Source organism: Mauremys reevesii, linkage group 1, assembly GCF_016161935.1.
Source record: "Mauremys reevesii isolate NIE-2019 linkage group 1, ASM1616193v1, whole genome shotgun sequence".
NCBI classification, from domain to species: Eukaryota; Metazoa; Chordata; order Testudines; family Geoemydidae; genus Mauremys; species Mauremys reevesii.
Genome location: NC_052623.1, coordinates 339473902 through 339500684, shown reverse-complemented (window position 1 = coordinate 339500684; position 26783 = coordinate 339473902). Strand labels below are relative to the sequence as shown.

At 40.0% G+C, this 26783-nt stretch overlaps 1 protein-coding gene across 7 annotated transcripts in view; it reads left to right on the top strand.

Annotated features, from left to right (window-relative positions):
* HGF (hepatocyte growth factor) overlaps positions 1-26432 on the top strand; it is a 70429-nt gene extending 43997 nt beyond the window's left edge. For 4 of the 7 annotated variants that reach the window (XM_039518586.1, XM_039518608.1, XM_039518602.1 and 1 more), the window contains 12 exons: positions 103-277; positions 2349-2476; positions 4031-4133; positions 5489-5628; positions 7481-7519; positions 8059-8155; positions 11610-11684; positions 13050-13088; positions 14361-14504; positions 16436-16542; positions 19230-19375; positions 21806-26432. In XM_039518586.1, coding sequence (XP_039374520.1) covers positions 103-277; positions 2349-2476; positions 4031-4133; positions 5489-5628; positions 7481-7519; positions 8059-8155; positions 11610-11684; positions 13050-13088; positions 14361-14504; positions 16436-16542; positions 19230-19375; positions 21806-21979 — 1367 coding nt within the window. In that variant the 3' untranslated portion in view covers positions 21980-26432. Of the gene's footprint in view, positions 1-102; positions 278-2348; positions 2477-4030; positions 4134-5488; positions 5629-7480; positions 7520-8058; positions 8156-11609; positions 11685-13049; positions 13089-14360; positions 14505-16187; positions 16332-16435; positions 16543-19229; positions 19376-21805 lie in introns of those variants that run through there. The other 3 variants (XM_039518588.1, XM_039518587.1, XM_039518592.1) reach the window with 2 other exon arrangements.
* Positions 26433-26783: the final 351 nt, after the last annotated feature.

Genomic DNA, 26783 nt, shown 5'->3' with positions numbered 1-26783 from the left:
AGAGGCTCTGAATTTGAGTAGCTATAGAGGCTGAACTGCAGTACACTCACACCAGACTCACTCTTAGGAAAAGAAAACAGCTCTCTTTCTCTCCATTTACAGCTCAGACCATTGTGAACATCACCGATGCTGCCGTAGAAACGACAGAGTGCATCAAGGGGCAAGGTGAGGGCTACCGAGGTACCATGAACACCATATGGAGTGGAGTCCAGTGTCAGCGCTGGGACTCCCAGTTTCCTCACCAGCACAACATCACTCCCGAAAACTTCAAGTGCAAGTGAGTAGCACGTGCAGGTGTCACAGATTACAGGGCAGAGATCAGTTCCTGCAATTTAGACATTTGTGTCACCAAAGGGTATTCAAAGAAAGGTTGTTACTTTTTTAATATCGTCGTCATCATCATCATTACTCTGCATGCTGACATGTTCATTGTTGCCTCTGACATTGGAAACTATGTGAATATTGCAAGAGTGTGCTATAAATAATTCTTACTCTTTGAAACAAAAATTATGGGTTATTATGTGTAACAGATTAATTGGTTCAATGCTGTCTTTGTTTTTACACACTGAAGACCCTTATCCTAAAAACACCCATGAGCTTAATTTTGACCACATGACTAGACTGATTTGACTTCAGAGTTAGGTACACGTGTGTTTACAATACTGTGGCCTAAATCCCATTAATACACTATCACTGTTTCTTGGAAGGAGACAATTGTTTATCTGTAGTTTTGATATGCAGACGTAACTTAGTCTTAGTGGTTTTTTCCTGCCTTTTTAGCTAAACAATCTCACTGTGGATACTTGACATTTATAATATTTTATGGAGCTTTTTTATTTTGTCCTCTTGTCAGTTCTGTTTTCCTCTCATTAATGATTACATTTCTAGCGTGTATTTTCATCACCTTGTCTAGATTTAATTACACTGATCCCCTGGCCTGACCACAAGACTTGAGTGGAAGAGATTCCAGCCCGAGTTCTAACCTTGGCTCTCAGAAGCACTTGCTCTGTGGTTTTGGGCAAGACACTTATGTTTGCCACGTTGGTCCCTTCATTGACCTGGAGCATTGTCAGGGTTCTTTAATGTGTGTTATATCCTTTAGAGAGTTATCAGTAAAATGAACAACAGTTGGAGTCACTTGGATATAGGTGCAAAGCTAAAAGCATTTTCTCCTTGGGCAAGAATTGGGTTAAAATCACTCATATGTTAACCTTTTGCATTCCTGTTGACCTCAGTGGGGGGAACAGAATTGCTATTGGTCCTGAATCTCCTGTATAAATCTCATAGCTGTTTAAGCAGGACCTTCCTGAGCCCACCTAAAAGACAATCTGTGAGGCTGTTCCTGCAGTGTTTTCTCAGCCAAAATACAATTGAGTCTTTGGCATTTTGACTGAGTCACTACTATTCTAAGATTAGGCTCAATGTAGAGTTCTCACAATCTCCTGTAAAAAAGTAGCCTGTAACAGTTCACCCTGAAAACAATAATGCGCTGATATGCAGGACTTACTCATATGAGTAGTTATTAATCATGCTAGTAGCCCTCATGAAGTCAATGGAACTGCTTGTGTGACTGAGGAAAACCCATGTGAATAAGGGTTACAGGATCAGGCCTATTTATTATACCATAAGTTATCAATGACTGTTGCAGATGGGAAAATACTGTGGAATGTGAAATTGCAAAGAACGTGAGAACAGCTTTCAAGAGACTAGAGAATAAAACTTACATTTGTGAAGTTTGACTATTTAATTCAAGCTGTGAGAGATTTTTAAAGAGAGACTCCCTTGTGATTAGATTCCTGTTCAAAAGGTAACACCTGTATAAGATTTCAACACAATTTTTTCATGTACTAAGATTCAGTTTCCTAATTAAATCAATGAAAAACTACAGGACACCATTACATTCTACAGAGCCATTCAAAGTACTGAGAATTTTAATGCTATGGTATGGTTTGTATTTTTTTTTAAATACTTTTAATAGGTTTCAGGTGCATCTGATGCCATGAAAGAATTTTGTAATCAGAGAAAGCTTTGAAAAAAATGATGGAAGTTCCCATATGGAAATATACTATATTTAAAATATTATTGTACTTAAAGTGAAATCCTATAGCTAGTCAAAACATAGATCTACTGGAGATGATTCCCCTATAACCATACTCCAGTTACAATTGCCTTACTTTATTAGTCCCTGCTTTCTTATTGTCTCACCTAAATCTCTCTGCACTAAATACTGATCAATAACATACAGACCTCAAGGAGCCTCTATTATTGTTAACTTGTAATAGAAAAGCAATTAGAACACAGCAGTTTTAGGTTATGCCCAATATAAAATAGCATATTTATTTTTATAGGGATTTAAGAGAGAACTACTGCCGAAATCCAGATGGATCGGAGTCACCTTGGTGTTTTACTACTGACCCAAACATTCGGATCGGTTATTGCTCCCAAATACCTAAGTGTGAGGTGTCAAGTGAACAAGGTAACTGATACAAAGGAGATAAAATATTGTAAGTTCAAGGTGCCAGATTGACTTCCTTGGAGACTGGAATACCAAATTCTGATCTCAGTTACACCTATGCAATCCAGAGCAACTTCACTGGCATCATTTGAATTTCACTGGATTTATAGTGGTGTAAATGAGATCTGAATCTGGTCTAGTCCCTCTAGTCAGGCAAAGGAAGCAACAGTGAAAGTGTCCCCCCACCTGGTGCCCTATTGCATCAGATCCTCTGCTGATATAAATCAATACAGCTCCATTGAAAGCAAGGAACTGTTCCATTTTACACCAACTAAGATCTGGACCATTGTGTTTTCTCCTTGAGATGGAGGGACCATCTCTAGATCATTGTCCAAGCCTAGCTATGTCTTGATCTCTCTGCTGAAATTGCCAACAAGGCTACCAGACGTGATCTATGTTAGTTGGTTGTTTTAATGTGGATTCCTGACTACCGGGAAATGAACTTAGACAATAACACGCAACCTACCACAAATAGCTGTGAATTTTAAACAAAATCAGAAAGCATTCTAATCTGAACCTTTAATATTACATACATTTTCTATAGATATTTTCCTATTAGATTGCTTCTATATGTGAATTTGATCGTGGAAGATGCATTGTTATCAATGGGAGTTGACTGCATTCAGCATCTTGTAGAGCATGCTCAGGCTTTGATCCTCTTTTAGTATAATTCATAAGTAAAGATTTCAGCTGTATTCCATTTATCTTAGCATCCCATTAAGATTTTTGGTGGGATAAGCAGCTTGGCATTTTTTTGTATTAACAAGGATTAAATTTTGCCTCCTTTTTTTGTTTGTTAAAAAAAAAGTGTGTTTCGGAGAATCTGTTTGGAATTAAAATATTTACCATTTAAATCAATCATTTTATACATGAAGTCTTGTGCTATTAACCATTTCAAATTATTTTACACATAAATGTTTGGTGACAGCACATCATTAAATAAACATAATTTATGCTTCATTATCAAGGCATGTTTTTAAACTGTATTTAAGTTGAAGGTGTGCTACTCCTTGGCCATGCCAGAGAACAGAAAAACTCCAGTGTTATCTATTGCTGCCAAAATCCAGAACCTCTCCTTAATGAGTTTAGAAGTTTTGTTCTCAATTCTGTTGAGGACATCTGGACTTTTTAAAAAGAGCACATTATATCCTGGCAGCTTTTAGAAGTAGAATAATTTGCAGTGACCCTGTTAAGTTAACTGTAAGCAAATTATATTTAAACTGAAAAGCTTCCAGTTTATCAAAGAAAGACACAGTAAAAGCAAGTTATTGCGTACTATAGTTAAGACCTTAGGCCTCAAGGAGGGGATATATCATCTAATTTCAGAAAGGTTCACTTTCTCTCATTAATTTGTTTTCTGGTTTTGGTTATGTTTGCTTTATCTTGTATAGTGTCTGCTAAATATAGAACTTGATTATCTTTAATTATTTGGATGCTTGCTGTAAAAGAACAACTTTCCTTTCATTATTGCACAAGTTCCTTCAACATTTCTTTTTCTCAATATTCTTTTTCCAGATTGCTATCGTGGGAATGGCAAGAATTACATGGGGAATTTGTCTAAGACAAGATCTGGGCTAACTTGCTCCATGTGGGACAAGAATATTGAAGACTTAAGGAGGTGTGTAGCTACAAGACATAAAGAGAATGCGCAATGAGTCCTGCACAAACACCACCTCCAATTGGCACCTTATTGTCTTATGCAAACACTTCAAAATATCCCCTGGAGTTCCCAGCATAATTTCCTTCAACATTTAAGTATGTTGTAGAATGTGTCTTTGTTCAGGCTTGCCAGTAATTAGACTTTGGGATCTCATAGCCAGTACACTCAATTCTCGGGATTTTCCCATCTCTACCCTTTAAAGTTGTGGGAGGGGAGGGGAGGGAATGTAGCATAGTTGCTCCCTACGAATGATATACTGTGAGTTGCTGAGTGCTCCCTGCTGAGCATCCTCAAATCCCATTTACTTCAATGGGAAGCCAAGATTGGTGGTGGAAAAGGCAACTCAGTTTAATAGACATAGTTTCAATTTGGTTTTAAGATGAAAATGGATAAACAACCCAAGAAAGGTTCTAAGCAAGAATAAGCTCTCTGGGCTGTCCATAACTCAACTGTATTCTGAGCACCAACTCAGTTCCCTAAGAAAGGGGCTCTAAATAACTCCCACAGCAGAAAGTGCAGATGCCATAAAGGTACCACACCCTCCTCACAAGATTAATCACAAATGGAACTGTTTCAGCCATTCAGTGCAGGGATGCCATGCAACTACAGGCCCCTAATGAAACTGTTCTACCTCAGTAATGCAATTCGGTGCTCTCTGATTTGTGCTGTGTGTTTGGTTTGTGTAGTCACTGTCTGGTTATTTCTCACTGTACAATAAGTGAATTGCATACACTTGTGTTGCCTGCTATTATTAACCAATTATATTGAAGGGATTTGTCATGATCTGAATGTACAAATGTGTCTATTCTAATTGGGACCTATAAGCTGCCTGCTTTGATTGTCTTATCCCACTCTCATCAGCATATGTAGAAAATCTCTACAGTTTAGATGGAACAGAAGTCCTGTTGTTATGCACTTGTATGTGTGTGTTCATGCATAGTCTGAAAACACTACAAGCTGAGTCTTTAAGGCATGTGGGTGGATTCTTAGGCCACTCTCTGATCTCTGGTGTGGAACGTGGAATCCTGATTCACCAGCCACTCCCACCTAATTGAAAGGAACTAAGATTTGCTCTTTAATATGGCCCAAAGCCTCCCATTGAGCACACAGCCTGAATACGGAGCTTTGTGCTGGGTTTCTTCAGATCAAGCTGAGGAAATTAATTTTCCTGCCATGCCTTGAAGCAACCACAAACCAGCTCTTCAGCCCTCCCTGCAGTCCTTATGCTTGAATATAGTCAATGTGAATTCATTTAAAATTAGGAATGAACATTCATAGTAACATACTTATTGGTAGCGTGTTTTCTTCTGTAGGCACATACCAGTATTCAGGGAACCAGATATTAGCAAACTGAAGAAAAACTACTGCCGCAATCCAGATGATGATGCTCATGGTCCCTGGTGCTACACAAGCAATCCTCTCATTCCCTGGGACTACTGCCCAGTTTCTCGATGTAAGCACTGAAGATTCCTTGCAACCTGGGAATTACTGTCAGCTATATAATGTTGGCTATCTTGTTTTCATGTACATTTGTCTATGTTCTGGCTGTTACATGTGGCACTACAAAACTTAAACTCTTATCATGAATAATTTGTGCATTACTTGGGGGCAATAGGGAGGAAATGCCTTCTGCAAAGCCTATGCCAGGGAGATTCTCCTGTGACTGGCTCTGAGGCTCATTTATGCTGCCACAGCAGGACAAAAGGGCTGTAGCAGATGAAGGAATCCTGCCCACTACAGGATTACTGGTGATAGTAAAGCAAGGAGAGGAGGAATGATGATTCAGGGGCTAGGGTATTACCCTGAAACTCGTGAGATCCAGGTTCAATTCCCTTTTCTGTCTGCCACAGACTTCCCATGTGACCTTGGACAAATCACTTGGGGGAGGGGGGGAAGCTCATGATGAGAAATATGGAATTCACATTTAAGTTTGAAAGATGTTTATCTTCAGTTTGTATCTTAAAACTGGAAATTCTTCATAACCTGGGAGAACATTTAAATAGTAAAATAGGCTCTTGGATTAAGGCAGAAATGTGTTCCTATGCTCTCTAGGATTTAGGAATAAAATCACACTAATTCATAAGAGCAATTGGCAGCATTTTTTGAGACCCTAACACTACAAACATGCTCAGGCTATGTCTACAATACAAGCGCTACAGCAGTATAGCTGCATCGCTGCAGCCACACAGCTGTAGTGTAGATACTTGCTACAGCAAAGGAAGGGGTTTCTTGGTTGCTGTAGTAGAATCATAGAATATCAGGGTTGGAAGGGGCCACAGGAGGTCATCTAGTCCAACCCCCTGCTCAAAGCAGGACCAATTCCCAATTAAATCATCCCAGCTAGGGCTTTGTGTAGGTCCATCCCCTTGAGAGGCAGTAGGTAGGTTGATGGAAGAATTCTTCCATTGAGCTAGTGGTGTCTACTGGGGCTTAGGCTGACTCAACTATGTCTCTCAAGGGTGTGAATTTTTTACACCTCACGTGATACAGTTTGATCAACCTAAGTTTTAGTTGTAGATCAGCCCTTAGAAGGAGATCCTCTGATTCAGGTGCTGTTATATCTGTTGAAAGTAAAGAAACTGTGTAAAAAGTGTTTTGTTTTGTCAGTGTAGAGGAAAAGAAATAATTGAACAAATGTCAAACCTATTCAGCTTTAAATTTTATTACCTGTACTCTTGGATTATTTACAGCAAGCACAGGTGGGCTATGTGGCAATGGTAATTATTTTTGGTCACCACTGGTAGTGCGATTTCTGGATTCAAACCCAGAATTCTCCTAATTTGAGCAAAGCTTAAGCAGTTTAAAAAATAACTGGATTATAGAGTTGATATTCAGATAACAAATTTGGCTTCAGATAATTTTTCCTAATATCAATATATAAATAAGATTTATATTTTCCAAAGGGTTAGAGATAGGAACCCAACTTCCTTGGACAGTCAGTTGGATTTGGACAAGTAAATCCTTTTCGTAACTCCAGCCTTATTTATTAGTATTGGCCGATACTTATGTGAAACCAGATGCATGCATTGGTAAATGTCTGTGTAGTTCAGATGTATCCAAAATTCAGCCAAGAGGAAAAATGTGAAATAAACATTTTTAAATGTTGCTAAAAAAAATTCTGAAATGAAATTCTACCCCCTTCCTCGCCTCTATGCCTTTGTGGCCTTTTCCAAAGCTCATTTAAACCTTAATCTTTGTGAGTTATTAAAATCAGCAACATAGCATTTATTTTTCTGTTATGACTCCTCTTAATTTTAGACTTTATTTTATTTTTCACTGTTATGGACGTCTTGTGTGTCTGCTAGGTGAAGGTGATACAACTCCTACCACAACCAATTTAGACCGTAAGTAATTATACTTATATACTGTATGTCCCATTATGATATTTCCACTTTCTTTTGAGTGCTTCTGTGTATATGTATGAGGTAAAGAAATAAGTTCTTTACAACTAGCCAATCCTTTCTAACTGGCATGCCAAAACATCAGCTAAAGAAAGCAAATTACTTCTAGGCTGAAGAAAATGAGATTTACAAAAGAAAAACTTAAAATTCCTTGGCGAGCTGATAACTTTAAAAATGTATATCCCAGAACACAATAAACTCACCCTTCCAAATGGTGAGGTTTGGTGCTAGTTTTCAGTATTAACTATATAATTACATGAATCTCAACAATAAAACTGTTTAAATGTTTTTATGCCAACAGTCTGTTTAAATATTTGATGGCCTAGTGCCACTCCAATTGATGTAATTTTGAATGCTTTTAGTAGCTCTGAGAGAAAAAAAAATGTTTGTTAAAAATTGACCTTTCTGTGGTCCTTATGTGCAACTGTACAGGTTTCCTACCACTGTTTTTAGTAAAATGTGATCTCTGGACCTGCTTTCAGATACTGTCATTTCTTGTGCCTCAACCAAACATTTGAGAGTTGTAAATGGAATCCCAACACAAACTAACGAAGGATGGATGGTTAGTTTGGCCTACAGGTAACTATCATTTTGCATAGAAAGATGACCCTACTTTAAAAAATATAGGTTTAAAATAAAGACCTCAGTAAAGACACATGTAGATTGTGGTTAAACACTGAATAAGCAAAGTAGAAATATGCTGGAACAACTGTTGAATCCAAGTCTGTATCCTTCATGTCAATGAACTGGTTATAAGTTCATTATTTCTGTCCTGTGTATAAGAACTGCTCTTTATAAAACATGCATAACCTTCTGCTTTCCAGATTAGCTACTGTAGCTCCATTTATATCATTGGCATCACGTCCAGCATTAAAATGTTTGTTTCAGTGACTCTTGTAAGAAAATTGAATTGAATGTTGCCTTCTGCAATTTAACAGCAGTACATTAAGATTTAAGCTGACATGCAGGATCTACACCAGTGTCAAATTTTAAAGTTATCTGTTCATGTCATTACATGCAATTGAAATGCAATATGTATGAGAAATAACTATGGGCAATAAGGGAATCCCTTTTCTCCCTGTAAAACAAGATCCTAATATCCACAGCTGGAAATGTAGATTACATTATGCAAGATCTTATTTGATACAGTTACTGTAATATCTTATCTCATATTCTCCATTTGGTACCATATGAAGAACTACCAACATACAAAAATGAATGTTCCTTAAACTCATTATTCTGCTCCTCCACAAATGCAGTTCCTAACCCATTTGTTTGCCTTTTCCAATTGATGTATATTTCTGTACTATTTTGATATCTGTATTGGCCTTTCTTTAAAGAGCTGTGGAATATTTGAGCCCTTTATACTCCCTTTGTACTCCCTCCCATCCCCCATCCATCTCCAACTCACTTTCTAATAGAAAAGCTATTTTTGGATGATCGAACTGTTCTATGGTGACCATGTTCCCTCAATAACAGGAATGTTGCATCACCTTTTTGTTCTGCATTTGTACAGCACTTAGCACAGTAAGGTCCTGGTTCATGACGGGGTTCCTCAGCACAGCCAAAATACAAATAATTCTCATTTATAATATTTTCAGGGTCTGTCTCAAGGTCCCGGTTGGTTTAACAAAAAAAACGTTTTTGTCCTCTTGAATAAGCTGCTGACCAGCTGGCTGAGGGATTGATCCTGCAAGGCTGGTGTGATCCAGCAAAACACTTAAGTGCATGCTTAACATGTGAAGCATTGACTTCAGCTGGACAACTGACAAAGCAGGTCAGGTGCATATGTGCTATGTTGAACCAGACAAGTGTGTTCAGCACATGAAAGCAAAGAAGGAAAAGGAGGTTTGTTATATGACTTAAGGAAAGGAAAGGAAGGCGTGGGCATGGCTTTTCTCTTACACCACAGCTGCCCAAACCCTATCATATATACACATTTCTGACCCTTTCCAAAGCTATCTTCTACCTGCCTACTGTAGCAGGTGTCTTGATTCTCCCCTTTAATATTTGGTCACCAAAAGCAACTCCCAGTTTAGTTTTTACTCTGACAAGTGGATTAAATGTAGCTTGCAGGCCACAAACTGCTGCAGAAAAGGCATTTTGCCCTCAGTGCTTCCCTCTGTCCACCTGCCACTGCTACCTCTCTTGCAGCCCTAACTGTCTTTGTTCCCCTTCCCCTGTTAACTTTTCTCTATCCCATACCCAGAATGGACATAGCGGCTTTGTTTTGTGGGGTTTTTCATGATGAGGCTTCATCTGTGCATTGACAGGGTTCGCTGCACAGGTGACATAATTGAAAAAGCCCAGCCACTGTCCAATTGGAATGTGTCTTTGGACACTGTGTCCCAGGCCATACCACAATATATTCTCAAGAGAGACAGAATGACTAGTGGCTGGGGGAATGACCAGAGACATTTAAAATATTATGGGGTCTTTTACTGAAAGGTGAATTCCGAAAAGCTTTTCATTTGTTTGGTAGAAGGGAGGGTGAGCAAAATTCACAAGGAACAAAATTATGATTGAAAAATACTTTGGCGGTGAATAAGAATATGGTTTTATTATTCAACTGTTACATTGTTAGAAACAAACTCAATTTAAATAGAGGTCTGAACCAAAACCTCAGATCACTCTAGAACTTTTTTTGGGGGGGGCGGGAGAGAGGGGAGGAAACAAGAGAGTTTCAAAATCAAATCAGTCTCCTAGTCCTAGTTTTGAAAACATTAGAAAGTGTTAAAATGGGCAAAACCAAACTTGGAGTTGAAGCTCTTTAAATTTTGGGGTGCTTGAAACCCAGATCTGGGTCCAGATTTTGCAGCTAAGGCCCATCTCTAAAATATAAAGAAAATTAATTACCCTGAGCATCCTGAGATCTAGGCCAGATTCTGTTACTGATTACAATTAAGTAAATCTGGGGTAACTTCATCTGCAGAGAAATTACTCTGGATTTGTGCCACTGTTGAAGTAGAATTTTGACCTCTGTGTATGGCACTGTGTATGTACCAATCACAACTTCTAAATGAGATGATGCCAATCTGGCCAAGTGACACTGACAAAAAGATTATATGTACTCTTACTTCTGATGCAGTTTCAAGGAATCTGGACAGAACCTTTCTTTTAATAAGAACCCGACTTGTTGTTCCCCAGCCGAAATACAGTCCAAAAATAAGTAGAAGGCAAACATCTGTGTTAGTCTGCTATCTTCGAACTGCAACATAGAATAAGCATAAGTGAATTTGGGCTCATTCCAGTAGTTCTTGCTAAAGCTTTGAACATCTGTATGATTTGAATTTATAAAATGTGAGAAGTTAAGCTTTTCCCAGAGTCCTTCCAAAGAGCAGCAGTAAATAAATATAACTATTTTGGAAGTAGAAAGAAGCAAACTAATTAATCTGCATTCCAAAATCTCCTCTTTATTCCTGGAATATCTGTCATATTTAATCCTTTTAATTTTACATGATATAGTATGCTGCAGTTTCTATAATCTCACACAGGTCATCACACATTGCAGATTGTTTCCAACTGAAGCATGCAGGGACTGGATAACCCAAGGGATTGGTAATCAAATAGGAACTTTCCACCTTTAGGTCAATACTTGGAATACGATCTAGTTGAGTAATGACCAAATGTTGTTACCATCTGGTGGCAGTTTAGTGTGAAATGAGCTGGTAATTTCAGTCCAGTTCCTACTAGACAGAGAGCCACATCACAGTTTTACATTTGGCTCCCTTATTTTAGTCTCAACACTGAGGCCAAAAAATGAATGAACAGAGAAATGAACTTCCCTCTCATCTCTAGTCAGGTTGGTCGGGCAGTCTGAGGAAAGCCTACATTGCTACAGTATTATCCATGATACAACTGCACTGTAGAGGGAAATCTTCATTTTCTGGGGTTGTCAATCTACCTTTTAATGGCACTACATTTAGTTAAATAGTATGATTATGTAACTGAACGGTGGCCTTAGAAGTGCTGTTAGACGTTTTGGCTTGGTAAAAACCAAATCATACAATTGTTCCCTGTTTTTTTTCTCTAGGAATAAACATATCTGCGGAGGTACTTTGGTAAAGGAAAACTGGGTTCTAACAGCAAGACAATGTTTCCCTTCTCGGTACAGTAGTTTGTAGATTTACATTGTTGAAATTTATTTTCTTTCTTTTAAGCCAGTGGCACAATGCATCTTCCCTTTAAACCCTGCAGTCTTCCCTCTTGCTTTATCTTCAGTCCTTCTCTCTTGATAATGAATGTCTTTATGGAACCTTGGTATTCATTTATTATCATTATCATTGCTCCAAAAAAGCACTGGACATTTTACAGACAAGTATGAAGTACGACCATCTCTTTCAAGTGTGATGATTAGACAATTACTTGTTTATAAAATTTAATTTCATGTTACTGCTGGGAATTGGCTAGAGCAATGCTTTTTAAAACCAGTCCGCCGCTTGTGCAGGGAAATCCCCTGGTGGTCCGGGCTGGTTTGTTTACCTGCCGCGTCTGCAGGTTCGGCCAATCGCGGCTCCCACTGGCCTGGGAAGGGGCTGCGGGAAGGGTGGAGAGCACATCCCTCAGTCTGCGCCGCTTCCTGCAGCCCCCATTGGACTGGAGCGGCGAACCTCAGCCAGTGGGAGCTGCAATCGGCTGAACTGACCGACGCGGCAGGGAAACAAACTGACCTAGACTGCCAGGGGCCTTCCCTGCACAAGTGATGGCCTGACTTTGAGAAGCACTGGGCTAGAGTATAATACAAACCTGGGGAAATCTCAGGAAGTTCAAAGGTTCAGTTCACTGAGAATCTGAAAGTTTGGATATTATTAGGGAAAAAAATTACAGTTAGTGGCACATTTCATCCATCCAAACCCTTAAAAGAATGGAAACAAGAAGTTAAGGGGAAACACTTGTGTGGCAGAGTTTGAACCCATTGAGTCATTGAGGCGGGGAGAGGTGGGGAGAGAGAGAACATGCATGAAAATAACTTAGGCCTGGTCTACACTGGGGGTGGGGTGGGGATCAATCTAAGTTATGCAACTTCAGCTATGTGAATAACATAGCTGAAGTCAACATACTTAGATCTACTTACCGTGATGTCTTTACTGCAGTAAGTCGATGGCTGATGCTCTCCCGTCGACTCTGCATGCGCCTCTCGGCCTGGTGGAGTATCAGAGTTGACAGGAAAGCGCTCGGCGGTCTATTTATCATGTCTAGACTAGACGTGATAAATTGACCCCGCTGGATCGATCGCTGCCTGTTGATCCAGCAGGTAATGTAGACAAGCCCTTATAGGCTGATGGTTAGAGCATTACTTAGGATATGAGTGACCCAGGATCAAGTCCCCCCATGACTAATTATTGACCCAGAGTGCAATAGCTTCACCAGAAGAGACTGAAGGTGCCCTGTATCCAAATGTCACATAGCCCAGTGGTTAGAGCACTCACTGGAGAAGTGATAGATCCCAATTCAAATCTCTTCTCCCCCTCAAGTGGAGGGAGACTTCAACTGGGAGCCTCCCACATCCCAGGTGACTATCCTCATGAATTGGCTAAAGTTATGAGTGTTTTCCTCCTCTTTTCCCTCCCTCCTTTTCAGCAGCTTGCTAAAATGGCGTAAGATGCCTAGCTCCAAGAGAGGATTCACAGCTGAGAATTGACATAGTTGCTTCCCTGCAGCCTGGACTTAAACGCCTATCTCTGTGAGGTGGGGGGGCTTGACACTCACCTTTGGTCAGCATCTCCCATTGGCTAGTTTAGGTGACACCCTGCCTAGCATACTGGTTTCTGTGAATCAATTGAAGGAGCCTATCATTAATTGTATAGGAGCCAAGGTGCCTAACTCAGGCTTAGTGAATTGCAGTGATTTTCTAGGCACCTAAAAGGTAGGTGCTGTGAAGCTCAGCATTACTACAACTAATTTCTTTTGTACATCCAGGTCTTACTACTTAGCCATCATTTCTCCATAATAGCTGAATATTCACAAGAATTCTGAGAGGTCATTAAATTTCTGGAGCTTTCTTATTCTGCCTTGGAAATACAAACAGAACAAACTTTCAGTTCATCCCCTTTAGGTACTGGCTGAAATCAGGAAGTAAAGTTTCATTGTGCAAATGAAAACTAAATAATTTTTGAAGTGTGACCTGTTGGATCACAGTTTGAGTTTTGGATGCAAGTTTCTATTGGTTCTTATTTTATCCATACTTGTTTTCCCCTCTCTATACATTGCTGAATTACTATGTGTTCTAATTTACTGACCTAGCATCTTCCAGAGTATAGACTAAGAGGCCTGTCATGAATACATGTGGAAATGAACTGCATATTTTTATCAGAAATGTTCCTAATATAGAAGTGGATAAAAGATGGGTAAACTGCTACAGGATCACTTCCACTTTTAAAAATAATACTTCAGTAGTTATTGTCTTACATGCCACTATTTTAATAACCAGTTAACACATTCTCTATCATGCTGCAGTACTTGCAAAGTGAAATAATGCAATCTTACACTTGGTCGAATTGATATAAAATGCAAAAAAAAAAAAAAAAAAAAAAGGAGAATACAGGAATAGAGGAGATGGACGCTAACCAAAATGCTTTTGGATTTTGGAAAACTTTAGAACTGGATGTGAACTTTGCGCCTTGCCTTTATTTCCAAACCAAGACACTATATCTGAACATGATGAATTTTTGGGAAAAGTTCTGTATTCAATGTATATGTGAATGTTACTGTACCAAAAAAATGTTTGTGTTGAGACTAGACCAAGGAAAATGCCAATGTGTCACACCAAATTTGCCTTATTCAGGTACAAAGATTTGAAAGACTATGAAGCCTGGCTTGGGGTTCATAATATCAAAGGAAGAGAAGAGAAACGTAAACAAGTTCTGAATATCTCCCAGTTGGTGTATGGACCTGAAGGGTCTGATTTGGTATTATTGAAACTTGCCAGGTTAGTTCTTAATACCGCTAACTCCAGGATCTCCGGTTGATGGATGTTTTGCCTAAGAAATTGCTAAATACTAGCAATACAGATTATATCCATATAGTTTAAACTCACATTTACAGCTGGTCATAAAAAGGAAAAGTAAGCATAGGTCATGAAAAAATTCAAAAGAAACAATGTTTTCAGCTTGTTTGAATGTTTTCATTTATTTTAAACAAAAATAATCCTTTTGGGAGGAGAAATAAGAAAACCTTTACAATATTTAACTTCCCACCACCCCACTGGGAAAGGGTGTGTTAAAGTAAAAGAGCAAAAGAGTAGGATTTTCCCCATCCAAATAAAATGAAAAAAAATTCCTCTTTCAAAAAAGGAAAAATGTTGATGAAAACAAATCTTTGTGGATTTTTTTGGGGGCGATGTGTGCATGGAAAAAAGCCATTTTTCATTGAAAAACATTGACAAAAATATTCACCAACTCTACTCACAGTGATATAATTTATAACTTTGTGATTAGTTCAGGGGCGGCTCTAGGATTTGCGCCGCCCCAAGCAGGGCGGCACGCCGCGGGGGGCACTCTGGCAGTTGCCGGTCCCGCGGCTCCCGTGGACCTCCTGCAGATGTGCCTGCGGAGGGTCCGCTGGCCCCGTGGCTCCGGTGGCCTTCCTGCAGGCATGCCTGTGGATGCTCCACCGGAGCTGCAGGACCGCGGACCCTCCGCAGGCACGTCTGCGGGAGGTCCTGCGGAGCTGCCTGCCGCCCTCCTGCGGGACGCCGCCCCAAGCGCGCGCTTGGCGCGCTGGGGTCTGGAGCCGGCCCTGGATTAGTTGCTAATCTTTGTTTTCTTGTTTTGGGGATTGGCTTAATATCTTCACAGTATGTACCTGATTTTTCAGCCATCCTGAGTTTTTGCTGATGCAAAGGATAGTAGCTAGATTATATTTCTACCAGCAGTTCATTGCTGGTGGAATTGACCTGTCATTCTTGTGTCCAGTACAAGGTCTCTGTTTAGGAGTTATTCTGGTGTCTGCTAGCAGACTAGCTGAAAAGTGGTACTTGTGCACTCACTATGTACTAAAGAAACAGTTTCTACACTGGTCCCATGAAGTCTGGCATAAAAGGCCACAGTTGGGATGACTAAGAGTAAGGTGATCAGATAGCAAATGTGAAAAATCGGGACATGGGAGTGGGGGTAATAGGTGCCTATATGAGACAAAGACCCCGAATATCAGGACTGTCCCTATAAAATCAGGAAATCTGGTCACCCTAACTAAGAGTGGGCTCACAGATCTATCTTTATGCTGATCCAATAGCCCTAATAACTGGTGTGGAACAGCAGCCACCAGAGAGTCTGTTTTGTGCATGTAGTTCGATTCTCAAGTTAATGAGCACTCCATCAGAACGGAGCCCAAATGCTTGGACATGTGTTAAAAATGTACGTTCACCTTCTGAACCAACAAAAACAAATGCCATTTCTGAAAAATCATGCCCTACATGTATTTTTCTTCCTGATAATGAGGTCTCGTTAAATAGAATGGCGTGTGGTTTTAATTTATAGTATAAAATAAACACTAGATTGTAAGTGAGCTCCTTTTGTACATATAACCCTTCATATGTACCGTCATATTATCATAAATGTTTATTCAAATTAAGGGTATTCTCTTTATGCCTTCATTGTTTATCTTTGTACAGAAAACCCAAATTAAACAGAATAAAAGCAGTAACAGCACTACAGGAAAGCTGCTTGAGAAATAACATCTGCAATTCAAAAAGTAGTTAAAAGGAACTCCCAGATTTTCATGAGAAGAAAAATAAAGCAGAAAATTTGGCACAATTTTTAATTATTACTGTGAGCTATTGTAGATCATATTGTTTTTTTAAAAGCAGTTTAAAATATTATATAAGATCCATCATATCTACCCTTTGTTTTCTCTTTGCAGAGCTGCAGTATTCAATAATTTTGTGGATCTAATCAGACTGCCCATTTCTGGATGTACCATTCCAGAGAGGACCACCTGCAGTGTTTACGGATGGGGACACACAGGATGTAAGATATTAGTTTTTAAAACTGAATGAAACAATATATGTTGACAGCCTGCTTAGTTCCCATTCCCAACATATTATAGGCAGGGCTAGTAGCGCTGCCTAATATTGAAGTTCCCCAAAATGTCCCATTATAAGATCTTGTTTTCAATTGCTTATAACATTGCCAAACTTTAACTGTTTCAGATGAAATTTTCCTTGTTCGATGTCTTCGTCAAGCTGAATATTATTGGAAAATTAAGCCAAAACTGTTCAGCTGTGTCTGAGAATGAGGCTAGGGAAAAATGCATTGGTTTGTGTATGTTAAAAAATTATGATGACATTTTTCTTTGAGAAGCTGTAGCAGCCCCATACTTTGGTCAGGGATTTAAAATTTGACAGGGAGGTGGCCTTTGTGTCAGGGATGCTCCTTTTGTCATCCCTGTGAAAATCTGCTCAATTTTGGCCAAGTTATAAACTTTTGAAAAATTGCAGTAAACACATGCTCAGTTTAACTGGTAAAGTTAACTGAACTCTCTGTCTGTAGTGCACATGCTCCAGCCTAGGGCTGAGCAAGACTTTGCCTGCAATTGCAGGCCTGGGCTGCCGAGGGCCAGGGCTGGGCACTGGAATGAGAGCAAGTGCTCTCCTGTGCTGTCAATGCTGCCCTGCTGGAGGAGAAAGCTGCGTGATTGGAATGCAACAGGGTTGGGGGGAGTAGGTTCTGAGAAGGAACCTAGGGGTGGTCGGACTGAGACTAGAGGCTGTTGGAGTGTGAGGAGGAAAATGGGACTCATGGTTTGGGGGGGCAAGACTGTGACTGGCTGGGCAAGGTTACTAGGAGCTAGGAACCAATAGGTAGGGGACACGAGGTGGTGGTAGGGAGGGGAGACTGGTCTGACAAATGTCTGGTGTGGGTGTGTAAGAGAGAGAGAGAGAGACAACTGGGGTTGGCTGGGCAAAGAGACCTGGACTGGAAGCCAGTGGGGATGGGGAACATCAGGAAGGTGGATGGAGTCTTGGGATGCGTGTGACAAAGACAGATCAGATGAGGAGCCAGCAGGGAACTGGAATGGGCTGGGCAAGGAAACTGGGGGCAAAGAGCCTAGAGGGTTGTGCTGGGAACCAGGAATGGCTAGGCAAGGAGACTTGGACTGTAAATGGGGGGAATCTAGAACAGGGACTAGAGATAGGGGCACTAGGACTTGCTGGACAAAGAGGCTAGGACTGGGATGAGGAGCCAGTTTATTCCAAAATAGCTATTCTGATCAATTTCCCCATGTAGACATGCGCTTTCTTCTTGGATGTGGGGATAATGGTTACAGTGTGAGTCTTGACAGCACCATGTCCACAAAAGAGAGAGTGGAGAAAATCCACTGGGAAATGGAAGCTGTTTGTGGGGGAAAGAGAGATTTCAACACAGTGAAGTAACAAGGGAAAGCATTGTCAGCAAATATATGTATATATTAGTCTAAGATAATTAATAGTAGTTTTAACTATTACATTATTTCATAATAAAATAATATACATTTCATAGTAGCTTTCTTCCAAGTATCTTGTACAATACTTTGTACATTTTAATGATTGTATTAGTCCTCACAAATATCCCTATCAGGTAGAGAAGTTCTATTATGCCCATTTTACAACTGGGGAAATGGAGTCACAGTGTGATCAAGGGCAATATTGTAGCTTCCCATATGTGGTTGCTCAGAGAACAGGCAGTGAGGCCCCCCCATGCTATATGCCCTACCTAAAGCAGATTGCAACTCTACATACACAGGGAGAGCAAGCTCTGTGGGCTGCTACTTCCCCTTCCTCAAACAGATGAGTGGAGTGTGAGCAGAGCCTTGGTTCTGCACTTCAACCCACACAGTGCTATCCAGAGTAGCTGAACAGTGAAGGGAGAGGAGGTAATTTGTGCTTGTAACTCTCAGGGCATATCTACACTGCAATTAGACACTGGTGGCTGGCCTGTACCAGCTGACTTGGGCTCACAGAGCTTGAGCTGTGGGGCTGTTTAATAGTGGTGTAGATATTTAGGTTCAGGCTGCAGCCTAAGCTCTGGGACCCTCCCACCTTGCAGGGTCTCAGAGCCTGGGCTCCAGCCAAAGCCTGAACATCTATATTGCAGTTAAACAGCCCATTAGGCCAAGCCCCACAAGCCCAAGTCAGCTGCATGGACCAGTGTAGACATACCCTAAGTCATAGTTCCGTTCCTAGGCTGATCTGAGGGTGGCATAACTGCATATTGCCCTTTATTCAGGACAAGACAAAAGGTGAAATTCTGGCTCTTTTGCAGTCAATGACATAACTCCCATTGATTTTTGTGCAGTCAGAATTGCACCCACAGTCTCAGTCTTACCCTCCAGTGAGTTTTTCCAAAGTCATACAGCAAATCATTGGTTGATTAGGGAATAGAACCCAGAAATCCATAATCCAGTCTTGTACTCTTACAAGTACAGCACACATCTCCAGGTATTATAATCTAAAAATATTGCACACACTCCAGACACACTTTCTTACCTGTCTTTTATCTGTAACAAATGTAAGAAATCTAAAACATGAATGTGTATTACTGGAGAGTTTGGGAGAATGTGCAGCTAATAACGTGGCATATATCAGCATAAACGGTCTTTGTACTTAGTGTTCATTTTCATTAAAATGTAATATAATTTGTGCACAATTGACTGTTGCTCTTGTTTTCAATGCTAGTGATTCACTTTGATGGCCTGCTCCAAGTAGCAAACCTATTTATTATGGGAAATGAGAAGTGCAACCAATATCTCAAAGGGAAGATTACTGTGAATGAGTCAGAAATCTGCGCTGGGGCTGAGGGCATTGGCACTGGACCGTGTGAGGTAAAATAGTATGGCTATACATAGAGTGCAAGAATCTACAAACATCTGCTCAGGGGTTGTTTTTTACTTTACCAGTAATACTTTCCTGGTGTTTGCCTAATTATTCTCTCTGCATTTAATTTGTAAGTGGAAAGAAAACATGGATGCTATTTCCTTTCATTGCACATTGCAAACAAAGGTCTCTCTCTGGAAGACTCTTTTCTACCACCCTGACTTGCATTGGATAGTAGCTTATTCTTAGTTCTTCTGAAATCAGTGGCACTATGACCCCAATCCAACAAAGCCCTCGAGCACATGTAAAGTTTACTCAGCATGGTTAAATCACATACTTTGGTGGACTGGGGTCTATTTGTGGAGTAAGTACTATTCAGTGTGAATAAGGCAGCAACATCAGGTAGCCTGTGAGCAGCAGCAGCCATTTATCTGAATTGCCAGTAGGGTTGCAATTAGTTTAGCTGCTTAGACAATTGAGGAATTTCCCAAGAAATTAACAAAATAGGCCACTGCATTGTGATGTTGAAAGAGAGAGCTATGAATAGAGTTCCAACGTTCTCAGGATAGACGTCTCATAACCTATACAACCACTACTGGGATTTAGAGTGTTTGCAGCTTTATCAAATAGATTAGATTCAGAATTTGGGGCTGTTTTAGTTGTTATATACACTTCTGGGACATATTGGCATTCATCCTTGATTGTGGTGGGGATCTTACCGGGGAAAAAAGACAGAGCAGATGATAGCTCTGTTTCTAGGTAGAAAAGTGGAGCTTTGTGAGATACATTGGTATCCTTCAACTGCAGCCTGAGCCAAAGCTCGGTCAAGTCAGGGAGAGTCTTTTCACTGACTTCATTTGGGTTTGAATCAGTCCCTTTGAGTGGGAATTGGTTAGGATGTAGAAGAAATGGTACAAAATCCTCTTATTGTAGTGATGTATCATTTTTGGACTGACAGTCTGCCAGCCGAGATGATGGGTGGAGAAGGCAACAGTCACTAGTATGAGTACACATTTGGTTTAGATGGATACAAGGAAGTTTTAAGTAGTTCAATATAAATAAAACAATGGACTTTTCCCTACCCAAGGACTGCACCAAGACATGGAGGAGGCAGGTCCTGTTTAGGTAACGACATGGTAATGTGACTCCTTAGTGGGATCATTTTGTTATAACAAAGTATTTTCTTCAAAATTAAACATTAGTTCTCGTGGGTGCTAAGATGTAAATGACACTCCTGCATAGAAGTCCTCAGGAAATCCAGCTCTTCATTTTTTCCTGTAAGAAGAAATGGAACGAATCAATATTAATTATGCTTATAACCAGTGGATGGTTTCCCTCTTCCTGTGTTCCCCTTGGAGCAACCTCTATCAGTATAGTTATCTTTTATGTTTAAGGCAGTACTTCAAGATCTGATGCGAACACTTCTTAGTGCCCAGTCCTGCAGTCCTGACTCGCTGACGTCAGTGAATGAAGACTGCACGATTTTATAGTTCACTAGCTAATCAAAACTTAAAGAATGTCAGGGCTAACTATGAGCTTGTCTACATGGTGAATTAGTCAGCACCAGAGGGATATAAATTCTAGTTACACTAGTGTGTTGCGCACTGCGCTGTACGGACCCCACAGAGGCACAGTAAAAGTTCTCTAGCACATGCTAACGTGATACTGTTTACAATGGGCTTACATTAACATGCACTAGAGAACTTTTCTTATGTGCCAGCAGGTCCACCTGGGCCAGTTAGTGTGTGACATGCTAGTGCACACATGTATGATGGGAATTTTGCATGTAGAGCTTGGATTGATGCATGTATGTATCACCCATTAAAAATAATGAGTTATGCATGTTCACTGAGGAGAGAAGAGGTCCTTGCCTTTTTATAGCTGTGGCTAATTCATTTCTGAATCATTCTTGGTGATGGCCTTTGCCATCTGTGGAAAAACATGCAGCTCTATGCACCCGGGGGCCTTGCTGCCCAACATGTGACAGAGGGATAGCACTGCTGGCTCTCTCAGAACCCTTCTATCAATAGCCTGGCATTGCACCAGAGATTATCCAACCATCTGTCCTGTTTGCCAGCTGGCTTTTATGTACACTGTACATATTTTGCACTTGCCAGATAGCTGAGGGAAGGAAGCAGTATTGTTGGTATGCAGAAGTTTGGAGGAATTACAATCAGAGGTGAAGAGGTATCTGGATGGAGCCTCTCTTGCATGGCTCTTTGCATAGAGGCCTGACAAAGCCTAGGGCCAACCCTGCTGTTTGTTGATATAGGCCCTGTTTATCATGCTCTGCATAAATGAAGATATCACATTACTCCATGGATAGTCTTACTGAAGGTTCCTAGGGTAGGGTGCTACTCAATAGCTCATAGAAAACAAGTGGGAACTGTGTCTTTTAGCTGTTCACAAATTAATGTTCTTTATTTCTCTTTTCCTAGAGGGATTATGGTGGCCCCTTGGTCTGTGAACAAAACAGGATGAAAATACTAGTGGGTGTTATCGTTCCTGGCCGCGGATGTGCCATTCCAAATCGTCCTGGGATTTTTGTCAGAGTGGCATATTACTCCAAGTGGATACGCAAAATCTTGTTGACATACAAATCTGAGTTATAGCTGAATATTTCACAGAAAAGCACCAATTCCATATACATGAAGATTTCAGAGAGCATGAAATTAATGTGTAATGTAAAGATCCATGATTTTTAAAAAAAACTACTTGATAGTCAAGTTTCTTGATCTTCTATTGATATTTATGGGTGTTTTCTGAAGATTTTGTCTATCAGTGTTGTTTTATAGATGTTGAAGTGAGCTACAGTATATGCAAGTATGGTGACATATCTCCTGAAGATACTTGAATGGGTAAACAAAATTGCAAAGATACTATTGCTGAATGCAGAAGAGTTTTGTGGAAATGGCTCATGTGGCCTCTTTAGGCTGCTTCTCCAGATCAGCTTGTCCATGAGAAACAAAGAAAGCCTTTTTTTTCTTTACCACCCCTTACTCTTGCTATGTACCATATACTGCTCTCTGTTTGTGGCAAAAGTTCTATTGTGAGCTGTGTGCATTGATCAGGAATGCATTGAGCATATATGGACCTAATTCTCTTCCCCCATATGCAGAGTTTAATTATGTTAAATGCTAAGCTTAAAATAAAATCTCTTTATTTGCTCATTTCATTGTGGGCCCAATTCTGCAAGCCCTTCATAAGCAGAGCTCTCACTGAAGTCAATGGGAGCTCCTTTTACATAGGATTTATAGGATCTGGCTCTGTACTTGCTGTCCTCAGGGATATTACACTATATCCTATGGTTGAGGGATGAGACAGAGAAACTGGTTGACTAGCAAGTTATCAATCTTTTTTGAATTGTCCCAGGGTGCATCTACTCTGCGGCAGGAGGTGTAATTCACTGCTCAGGTAGATGTACACAAATCTATACGTGCTAGATTTGATTGAGCTAGCAAGTTAAAAATAGTAGTGTAGCTGTTGGTGCTGGCAATGGCATGGACTAGCGACCTAAGTACTTATCTAGAGTCACTGATGGGATTGCAGTCAGGCAGCTAGCCCATGCAACTGCCCGTGTTTCCATGGCTACACAGCTATTTTAGTGGGCTAGCTCAATCAAAGCTGGAAACTGCACCTCCAGCTGCAGTGTAGATGAACCCTTATATTTAAAAAAACAAACCTAAAAGTGTATTTCATAGGAGCCCAGGAATGTATCCTGATTAGCTAATGACAGACCATTTTTACTGTTCAAATTAATTGCATTGCAACAGAGAGTTTGGGCCAGATTTCTCAGTAACTCAAGGGAATAACTCTGGATTTACAGCAGGATAAGAGCAGAATCTGACTATGAGCTGATAGAATCAACAGGAAAAAAAATAATACTGTTGTCATTAATGCATTTAAAACCAAATTGTGCCCTCAGGTATGCCTGAGAGCATTGGAAATTGCATACGCCATCTGGGGGCGGAACGTCAGCCCTTCATATTTAACAAACAGAACCACTAAAAGAACCGATATTTCAAATAGAATGGAACATACATCTTTTGATTTCAGTAACATTAAATATGTTTTATTTATAGGTCTTATATTATCTTCAAGAAAAACCTAAACATTTGGTTAATACATCTTTTGTATAACTTCTTTGAAGCCAATAGAATTATTGCAGAGATAAATCTGGCCTGTTGTAAAGTATGCAACATGTCACTAATGGTTTAATTGCTTGTGTTACATGTCTACTTGCACACTTAGGGCCATAATTTTCCATACTAGAAATGGAGCAAGAGAGCAAATAGTCAACATCTCTGAGGTTTCCTTGTGCTCCTTTAGAACATGTATTGTGTAGCTGAAAGTACTAAACAATTAGCAAATGGCAATATTTTACGTTAGATGGCACCAATTACCATGTACCTGCTGGAAAAATGATACACTATATAATCCCATTGTACTTACTACCGTACATTAAATTGCATAAGGAACTTCATTGTTACTTTATTCATGAATGTATGTAAATGTATATGTTTCAGATAGCAGACTGTAAAGTATGTACCATGTCTAACTACATAGCCCCTAAACTGACATCACTGTGTAAAAGTAAAGAACATTTCACTGTAATTACATGTAAGTGACATAGGACTGAATCCTGCCTTGGTAAAAATAACCATGCAGGGGAGCTGCCTTAGGAGGCTGAGAAGGCGCTGATTCCCCAAACTGTCCCGAATCAACAAAGCATTTCGACTTTCATGGGTTACCTGTATAGTTAAATGCTTTGCTGAATAGGGATGGACTTCAGCATAGGCTTAAGTGCTTTGCTGAGTAACACCCAAAACAGTCTACTGGCACAAAGCAAGAGGTCTCGCAGCAAGCAGATAAATAAAATCCTTCCTCCTGTGAGTAGCCCCACTGACCAAAGTGGGATTACTCATAAGGGCTTCCAGGTTCTGGCTCCTCACTTGTATGCCTAGATGTTAGCTGGGTGTACCTCCCACTTTGTCTGCTAGTGAACGGGATTAGGCTTCATACACTCTCCGTCTGGCTCCTCTTGTTTTCCAGCCCAGCAGAGGGCAGGATTTAGCCGGTAGCACTTACAAGAAATTGTTGCCATTTATGCAAAGTGTATATTCTCATTAAATATGTGCTGACTATATCTTAATGAAAAGGATTAACTTTTAAGGAGAGATGAGGAACTCCAAGTGAGTTTTTATTTTGTGCCATTGAGAAGAGTGTGGATAAAGTATACAATGACATATTTACTTTTCCTATTCTAAGACTTATGTGCTCACTGTATTATATTTGCAGGCATTTTGTTATGTCTACCAACAAAATAAAATAAAATAAATTGGATCCTGAAGTATTTTAGTTATAATCTTCTGCTGTGCAGAGGACAATATGATTATATATATGTATATATATATATGATAAATATACTGTTTTTTGTTAGACAATGTGTAAGGATTTTTACCTGTTTGTTCTGGGCAGCATCTCAGTAAAATGAGTTGTGCAGAGTCAATGCTCTAGAACTTAATGTGTTTCTAAGCACTTGCTTATCAGGTGTGCGTACTCTCTCTAAGTATGGAGGGAATTTGGCACTCTGAAAAGCAAGGAAAGAGAAGAATAATGAAATGGTAATTAATTTGTACTTCATTTATTCCTGTGAATATTTCTTGTTGGTACCAATGGTACTGTACCAGGGAAATGTTATAGCTACAGCATTCTCCTTCACAAGGACACTGTTAAGGCACTTTTCATTGTTTTAACAATATTTTTTTATAACTGGGGGCCTGATCCAGTGCTCATTGAAGTACCAGGAAAGCCTCCTACTGACTTAAATGGGCATTTGCCTGGGCTTTGTGGATGCAGTTTTGGCCAGGGCCATATTTAAGAGAAAAATTGGGTGGTAGTTGTGTAAAGGCTATGAAACAAGTAATTAGGAAAAAACCCTCAGTCACTGACATCGTCTTAACCCAAATTCAGCTTTGTTTTTCAAATTTTTGATCCAGGGAAGAAGGATAACTAGTCCCAGGGCTGGGATAACAGACAAAAGTGTAATTGACATGGGACTTTGAAAAACTTAGGGGCTGCTTCTGCCCCATTAAAGTGAATGGGAGCTTTATTATTGATTTTTTTGCGGGGCACTGGATCTGGATTTGTTACCGCAAACCTCCTCTCTAGGCTTTTTTCCCTTGAGCCTAATCCTAAAGTAATAAAAGGAAAACAAATGCATGACTCCCCAGGGAATTAGAGCTCTGAGTGGTCTTGATGCTGCTGAAATCCTTTCCCCAGGTTTAAGATGAGAGCGCTCATGGGAAATCCTGAAAACCCTTGCTCCTGTGCGTAGTCCCATGGAATTTCATGGGGCTACTCATGCAATTTAGGGTTTTCAGAATAATACCTGAAGTTTTCTGTGAGGGACGCAATCTACTCGGGCAAAAATGCCCATTGAAATCAGTGGATATTTTTTGCCAAAATACTGCAGCACCTAGCTTGTAGGTTGCTCTGTACTGTCTAAGATGGCCACACATCCATTTACATAATCCCCAAATATCAACAGGGCATGAAAAATCATATCCCCTTAGAAGCCTGAATATGAATCAACTGATCCCATTGGAAGTCAATGGGAGTTTTGGCAGCATAAAGTCTGTTGGACTGGTCATTACATGTTTTCTTACCAATTATTTTCTTCTTTCTTCACATGCACTGGTATAATACTGTATCGCAAGCATTGGGGCTGCTGACAAGAACTAACATTGCTTTTCACCCTACCTTTACAGTGTCTCTTTATAAATAGGCTCATGGACATACGTCTATGGAGTTTCCTAATTTGGAATCTGACTTCAGGGAGCTGTCAGTGAAATGCTGTGGATGGTTCAATTCTTTTTTCTTGTATTTAAATAGGAACATATTAATGTTGCCTATTAAATAAGACTAGCCGGATGCCTATCAAAAGGGAACACTGTGGTTGTAACTTCTATTACAAAAATTCTGTAATTAATGGCATTATTGTTAGTTAACAAAGTTGGTATTTTGTAACCTTTATCCTTATTATTCTTAATAAAATATTTTATAAAAATCCCACCCATATCAGCATCAGATTTCTTATTTGAGGTTTGGAAACTGTATTGTTGGGCAGAGGTGGTACTGCCCTTGAAAAAACAAGAAGCCCAATTCTGACTTCAGTGGCTGAGTTTTGGATGTGCAAAGGAGGTATGATTGGGATCACATAGACATTCTTCCCTTTGTGCATATTCAGTGCTACCAGTAACACTGCGTAAAAAAGGAGGAATTGACCCCAAATTCAGGATTGGATCCTACCAACCCACCCTTAGAAGTCCCAATAGGAATTTAGCACTCAGAATGAGGGCATTGGTCCCAAAAGATAGAAGTGTCTATGTGTGTGTGTGTGTATATATATATATA